The following is a 7373-nucleotide window of genomic DNA, read 5'->3' on the forward strand; positions in this document are numbered from 1 at the left end:
CTTTCCCTCCCACAGCTGGCGAAGAATGCCAAGTCGGACATCATGCTAAAGGACCTGTATGTGGAGAACTCCCAGCTGATGAAGGCACTGCAGGTCACTGAGCAGCGGCAGAAGAGTGCTGAGAAAAATAACTTCATATTAGAGGAGAAGATTACAGCCCTCAACAAGCTCCTTCGTAAAATCACCCCTGCCTCCCTCTCTGCGTAGGAGTTCCCTACTACTCAGAACAATGCTACTCCCCAAAATACATTGACATTTGGGAAACACCTTAGTTTCCTTCCCTTAACCTTAGTATAGGGATGACCATCCCAATTACATGTTTATGCTTAATGTGGCAAGTGGTCCACAATATGATTCTGTACGATCTATAACAAAATCACTGTGTAACTGCACACAATTAGCACAGGTTGTGGGTAAGTGGAACAGAAAGTCTTAAGTGTTTTCAGATACCAGGGTAATATGCATGACTTGTGTTTTTGTGTATATAAAATATATTTTTTTATTTTAATTATATTGAGGTTAACGCGAGACCCTTTTTTTGTGAAGTTCAATCAGAAGTTTATATGAAGTATTCTGTCTCTGTAGAGACATGTAGTCTGTTAGGTTACTAGAAGATAACGAACAGACTATCCTCCAGCATCATGCTGTGTTGGTAGGTCTGAGAGTCAATTAGATGTTTTAATGTGTAAATAACATTCCAGTTTGATCACCAAACACACTCCATTAAGGTACTTAACTTTTAAGTTTATGTTTTGGTCTGTCTGAGATCAACGGTACTGTAAGCTAAAGGCTGAAACCTCATTTAATCACACAAGATTAATCAAAGAAAGGTTTTAGCTACTTTATTTTAAAAGTATTATTTGTGGTATTTTAGAGTATCAATCAAAAGCACAGTACAGTATTTACAAATGTAAAGTTTTGATACACATGGCCTTTCATAAAATCTGCACAATTTTCTATCCTGATGCACTGCTGTACAGTCAACCTTTTGATTCCTAAATTATTTTAATTCTTGTAAAAACACTAACATGCAAGCTGTGGATTTGTCATGCACTACACAATCAATGTAAAACAAACCTGACCATGTAATACATGTCCTCTAGCCATTGTGGTACAAAGTGCTGTGGAGACCGAGCAGTTGAGTTTGAGAGTTAATCATGTTCATTGCCTTACAAAACACATATACACAGAACAAAAATATAAACACAAAATTTAAAGTGTTGTTTCATGAGCTGAAATAAGTTCCCAGAAATGTGCATATGCACAAAAATCTTATTTTGTGCACAAGTTTGTTTACATCCTTGTTAGTGAGCATTTCTCCTTTGCCAAGATAATCCATCCACCTCACAGATGTGGCATATCAAGAAATGGATTAAACAGCATGATCATTACACAGGTGCACCTTGTGCTGTGGACTAAAAGGCCACTAAAATGTGCAGTTCTGTAACAACACAATGCCACAAATGTCTCTCTGTTTTGAGTGGGCGTGCAGTTGGCATGCTGACTGCAGGAATGTCCATCAGAGCTGTAGCCAGAGAATTTGTTAATTTCTCTACCATAAGCCGCCTCCAACGTTGTTTTAGAGAATTTGGCAGTACATCCAACCGGCCTCACAACTGCAGACCATGTGTAACCATGCCAGCCCAGGACCTCCACATCTGGCTTCTTCACCTGCGGGATCGTCTGAGATCAGCCACCCGAACAGCTGATGAAACAGAGTTTCTGCACACTGTCAGAAACCATCTCAGGGAAGCTCATCTTCGTGCTCGTCATCCTCACCAGGGTCTTGACCTGACTGCAGTTCGGCGTTGTAACCGACTTCAGTGGGCAAATGCTCACCTTCGATGGCCACTGGCACGCTGGAGAAGTGTGCTCTTCACGGATTAATCACGGTTTCAACTGTACTGGGCAGAAGGCAGACAGCGTGTATGGCGTTGTGTGGGTTTGCTAATGTCAGTTGTGTGAAGTACTTAAGTAGTTTTACTTAAGTCGTTTTTGGGGGGTATCTGTACTTTACTATTTATATTTTTGACTACTTTTATTTCACTACATTCCTAAATAATATTTTGTACTTTTTACTCCATACATTTTACCTGGCACCCAAAAGTACTCGTTACATTTTGAATGCTTAGCAGGACAGGAAAATAGTCTAATTCTCACACTTATCAAGAGAACATCCCTGCCTCTGATCTGGCGGACTCACTAAACACATGCTTAGTTTGTAAATGATGTCTGAGTGTTGGAGCGTGCTCCTGGCTATCCGTAAATAAATAAAAAACAAGAAAATGGTGCCGTTTGCTTAATATAATGAATTTGACATTTATATTTTAGCAATTACATTTACTTTTGATACTTTAATATATTTAAAACCAAATACCTTTAGACTTTTACTCAAGTAGGATTTTACTGGGTGACTTTCACTTTAACTTGAGTCATTTTCTATGAAGGTATCTTTACTTTTACTGAGGTATAACAATTGGGTACTTTTTCCAACACTGGCTAATGTCAACATTGTAAACACAATGCCCAACGGTGGCAGTGGGGTTATGGTTTGGGCAGGCATAAGCTACGGACAACGAACATAATTGCATTTATTATCAATGGCAATTTGAATGCACAGAGATACCGTGATGAGATCCTGAGGCCCATTGTCGTGCCATTCATCTGCCGCCACCACCTCATGTTTCAGAATGATAATGTCGCAAAGATTAATACACAATTCCTGGAAGCTGAAAATGTCCCAGTTCTTCCATGGCCTGCATACTCACCAGACATGTCACCCATTGAACATGTTTGGGATGCTCTGGATCGACGTGTACAACAGCGTGTTCCAGTTCTCGCCAATATCCATACACTTCGCACAGCCATTGAAGAGGAGTGGGACAACATTCCTCAGGCCACAATCAACAGCCTGATCAACTCTATGCGAAGGAGATGTGTCGAGCTGCATGAGGCTAATGGTAGTCACATCAGATATTGACTGGTTTGCTGATCCATGCCCTTACCTTTTTTATTGCATCTGTGACCAACAGATGCATATCTGTATTCCCAGTCATGTGAAATCCATAGATTAGGGCCTAATTTCTTTATTTCAATTGACTGATTTCCTTACATGAACTGTAACTCTGAAATTGTTGCATGTTGCATTTATATTTTTGTTCAGTGTATATAGTGATGGTTTTCACATGTAAAGTAAGATTATGGGTTTTGAACATACCTGACTGTTTTTCTTCAGAAGAATAATGGTCCCGTCTTCTATTTCAAACTCGCCATGATCTTTTAAATAGCGCACCATTGGAGAGAAATATATTTGGTGAGCAACAACCTAAATGGCAAGAGGGTAAAAACGATAGAACATTCCAATACCTACAACTAGCAAAATAAAGACCAAAGCAAGGAAAATCTGCTAGGTTGATCAATAGTCTGTGTGCTGTAGTTTGAATAGATTGATACAGTTGATGACTAAGGGCCCGATTCAGATGTAGGAAATGTACGCCTTTCCTACGCACTTCTCAGTAGTTGGTATTCAGACTTACCTAATGCAGGTGCGTAATGCGCTCTACAGGTGTGTCTACCTTGCAAGCACTGAATAAATGTAATTCAACCACTGAAAACCCTCCCACTAGCTGTCCAACAGATTTTTGTGGAGTTTTCATTCAGTAGGGTTTTCAGTACATTTATTTTAAGCCATCCCTTTAAATACGGTGTACCTTTAATTAGAATTATATTGACACTCACTAGAATACGTCGAGAAAACGTGTTCAGAATATAGTGATCAATGAAAGAAAGCCATCTAAATATATGCATATTCGTCTCCATTTCAGCACTAATTGGTAGATTTAAAAATACTCATCTTGTAGATTACTTAGGCAAATATTAGGGTTAGGAAAGTATGTATGAATCATAAAAACTGTTTTGGAGAGCCTTTACGCACAAAATATATTGAGGAATGAAAAATACAATGGTTTGGTTCATCCTGAATGTTGCCATATTCAAGTTCAATCCATGGGGGAAAAAGTGTACAATAGGGGTTGAATAATAGTCCTATAAATCTACACTAATCCTCACTAATCATGGAACTGTATGACAACGGTCCAGTCGTTGTGAACCGTGCGCCAGGCTCCAGGTTTAAACTGCTATGTGTGGTCTGCGTTCCATAATGATTCAAATAGGCTACATGTCCCAACGTTAGCCTAATATGATCCACTAATGCTAGCGTCACTCAGGAACTACTACACGGACATTACAGAGGAAAAAAAGGTAAATGGAATTGAATGGAATTATGCAAAATGTAGGCTACAAATTGAAGGAAACGAACACTAAAGTGACAGTTATAAAGGTATGTGGGTTACTGATGGTGGTTCCCGATAATGTCTAATTAACATGATACACATTGTAAAATTAAACTGAGAAAAGGCCGGGCATATAATTTAAACATTCTAAAGCGCATACATCAACTCGGCAGATTCGGACCTACATAAGCCTATAGCTTGGGTCTCCATATTTCATCCACGCAAATGATGAGGGTATACAATTAAAATTCTTAATGGCACAGCTATTTAGAGCCTCCTTCACTGTGGAAAAGGGGCCGCAATACATGTCATGTTGATACGATTTTTAGTTTGCTTCCATATGACTGGTTTAATATTCGTCTCCATGGATCATAAGAAAACTTAATCTAAAACAATTGCTATGTGTATTTACAATCCCCTTCTCCAAACGAATGACTAATTTACCTAGCTCTTATTAATAGCTCTTATCAATTTATAAATTACAGTGCATGGAGAATGCTGTTATTTATAATCAGAAAAAATAAAGTAAATGCTTTTCCATTTTTTATTTTTTTACATTTTAGTCATTTAGCAGATGCTCTTATCCAGAGCGACTTACAGTTAGTGAGTGCATAAATTTTTCATACTGGCCCCCGTGGGAAATGAACCCACAACCCTGGCGTTGCAAGCACCATGCTCTACCAACTTTCCCACTTGGAACCGGTAGGTTCACTCAACCTTATTCATGGTTTCCTCGAGCGTAAAGGTGGTGGAATTATGAGGGACTTAAGTCAAAGTCAGAATATGGAGTATCTGTAGACACACCTCCGCCACGCCTTCATTTTGTTGATCTCCATCCCAAACAAATAGCGGGTTGAATAGCATGCTATTCTCATGCTTAAGTTCAAGGTCCGAATACGCATAGAGAGAAAAGTACATATAAAGGGAACTACGTTCCATTTACGCGCTCTTAACTCGGGTCGGAATTCCCCCTAATAGCATCATTGGCCCAGACCAACATCCACTCAACAAGCACATCACTTATACAAATGACTAATGATTGGCTGAGAGAAATTGATGATAAAAAGATTGTGGGAGCTGTTTTGTTAAACTTCAGTGTGGTTTTTGACATTTACGATCATAGTCTGCTGATGAAAAAACGTATGTGTCATGGCTTTCCACCCCCTGCTATATTGTGGATAAAGACTTACCTGTCTAACAGTACACGGGAGTGTTCTTTAATGGAAGCCTCCAATATAATCCAGGTAGAATCAGGAAGTCCCCAGGGCAGCTGTCTAGGCTCCTTACTTTGTTCAATCTTTACTAATGACATTCCACTGGCCTTGAGTAAAGCCAGTGTGGATATCTATGCGGATGATTCAACACTATAGCGAGTGAAATCACTGCAACACTTAACAAAGAGCTGCAGTTGGTTTCAGAATAGGTGGCAAGTAATAAGTTAGTCCTAAATATTTCAAAAACTAAAAGCATTGTATTTGGGACAAATCATTCACTAAACCATAAACCTCAACTAAATCTTGTAATAAATTGTGAAAATTTAACAAATTGAGGTGACTAAACTGCTTGGAGTAACCCTGGATTGTAAACGGTCATGGTCAAAACATGTTGATACAACAGTAGCGAAGTCTTTCCATAATAAAGCACTGCTCTGGCTTTTTAACAACACTATCAACAAGGCAGGTCCTACAGGCTCTAGTTTTGTCGCACCTGGACTACTGTTCAGTCGTGTGGTCAGGTGCCACAAAGAGGGACCTCTGAACATTTCAATTGGCTCAGAACAGGGCAGCAGGGCTGGCCCTTAAATGTACACGAAGAGCTTACAATAATATGCATGTAAATCTCTCTTGGCTCAAAGTGGAGGAGGGATTGACTTCATCACTACTTGTTTTTGTAAGATGTGTTGACATGCTGAATGCACCGAGGTGTCTGTTTCAAGTACTAGCACACAGCTCGGAAACCCATGCATACCCCACAAGAAATGCCACCAAAGGTCTCTTCACAATCCTCATGTCAAGAACAGACTATGGGAGGTGCAGAGTACTACATAGAGCCATGGCTACATGGAACTCTATTCCACATCAGGTAACTGATGCAAGCAGTAGAAACTGATTTTAAAAAAACTGATAAAAATACACTTTATGGAACAATTGGGACTATGAAGAGACACACACAGACACACATACACATGATAAGACACTACACACACGTGCACATGGATGTTGTGGTAGCCTGAGGGAAAACACTGAATGTGTTGGGTAAGGTGTCATGAAATGTAATGCCATTAAGTATTTGAAACTGTATATAACGGTCTTATGTTGCTGGACCCCAGGAAGAGTACCTGCTGCCTTGGCAGCAGCTAATTGGGATCTATAATAGATACAAATACAAAACCTTTACCCCAGTCTGAGGTCCTGAGAGCTCTGGAGCAGGTTTTCATCAAGGATCTCTCTGTACTTTGCTCTGTTCATCTTTCCCTCAATCCTGACTAGTCTCCCAGTCCCTGCCACTGAAAAATATCTGCACAGCATGATGCTGCCACCACGCTTCACCATAGGATGGTGCCAGGTTTCCTCCAGATGTGACGCTTGGCATTCAGGCCAAAGAGTTCAATCTTGGATTCATCAGACCAGAGAATCTTGTTTCTCCTGGTCTGAGAGTCCTTTAGGTGCCTTTTGGCAAACTCCAAGTGGGCTGTCATTTGCCTTTTACTGAGGAGTGGCTTCTGTCTGGCCACTCTACCATAAAGGCCTGATTGGTGGAGTGCTGCAGAGATGATTGTCCTTCTGGAAGGTTCTCCCATCTCCACAGAGTTCTGTCAGAGTGACCATTGGGTTCTTGGTCACCTCCCTGACCAAGGCCCTTCTCCCTAGATTGCTCAGTTTGGCCAGGCAGCCAGCTCTAGGAAGAGTCTGGTGGTTCCAAACTTCTTCCATTTAAGAATGATGGAGGCCACTGTGTTCTTGGGGACCTTTAATGCTGCAGAATTGTTTTGATACTCTTCTCCATATCTGTGCCTCGACACAATCCTGTCTCTGAGCTCTACGGGCAATTCCTTTGACCTCATGGCTTGGTTTTTGCTCT

At 40.4% G+C, this 7373-nt stretch overlaps 1 protein-coding gene across 4 annotated transcripts in view; it reads left to right on the forward strand.

Moving 5' to 3' along the window:
• LOC121569666 (ninein-like protein) overlaps positions 1-1251 on the forward strand; it is a 60733-nt gene extending 59482 nt beyond the window's left edge. For all 4 annotated transcript variants that reach the window (XM_041880810.1, XM_041880817.1, XM_041880826.1 and 1 more), the window contains one exon: positions 16-1251. In XM_041880810.1, the coding sequence (XP_041736744.1) occupies positions 16-207 (192 nt within the window). In that variant the 3' untranslated portion in view covers positions 208-1251. The remainder of the gene's footprint in view (positions 1-15) is intronic.
• The last annotated feature ends 6122 nt before the right edge of the window (positions 1252-7373 follow it).

This window comes from Coregonus clupeaformis, chromosome 1 (genome assembly GCF_020615455.1).
Source record: "Coregonus clupeaformis isolate EN_2021a chromosome 1, ASM2061545v1, whole genome shotgun sequence".
In the NCBI taxonomy this organism is placed as follows: Eukaryota; Metazoa; Chordata; class Actinopteri; order Salmoniformes; family Salmonidae; genus Coregonus; species Coregonus clupeaformis.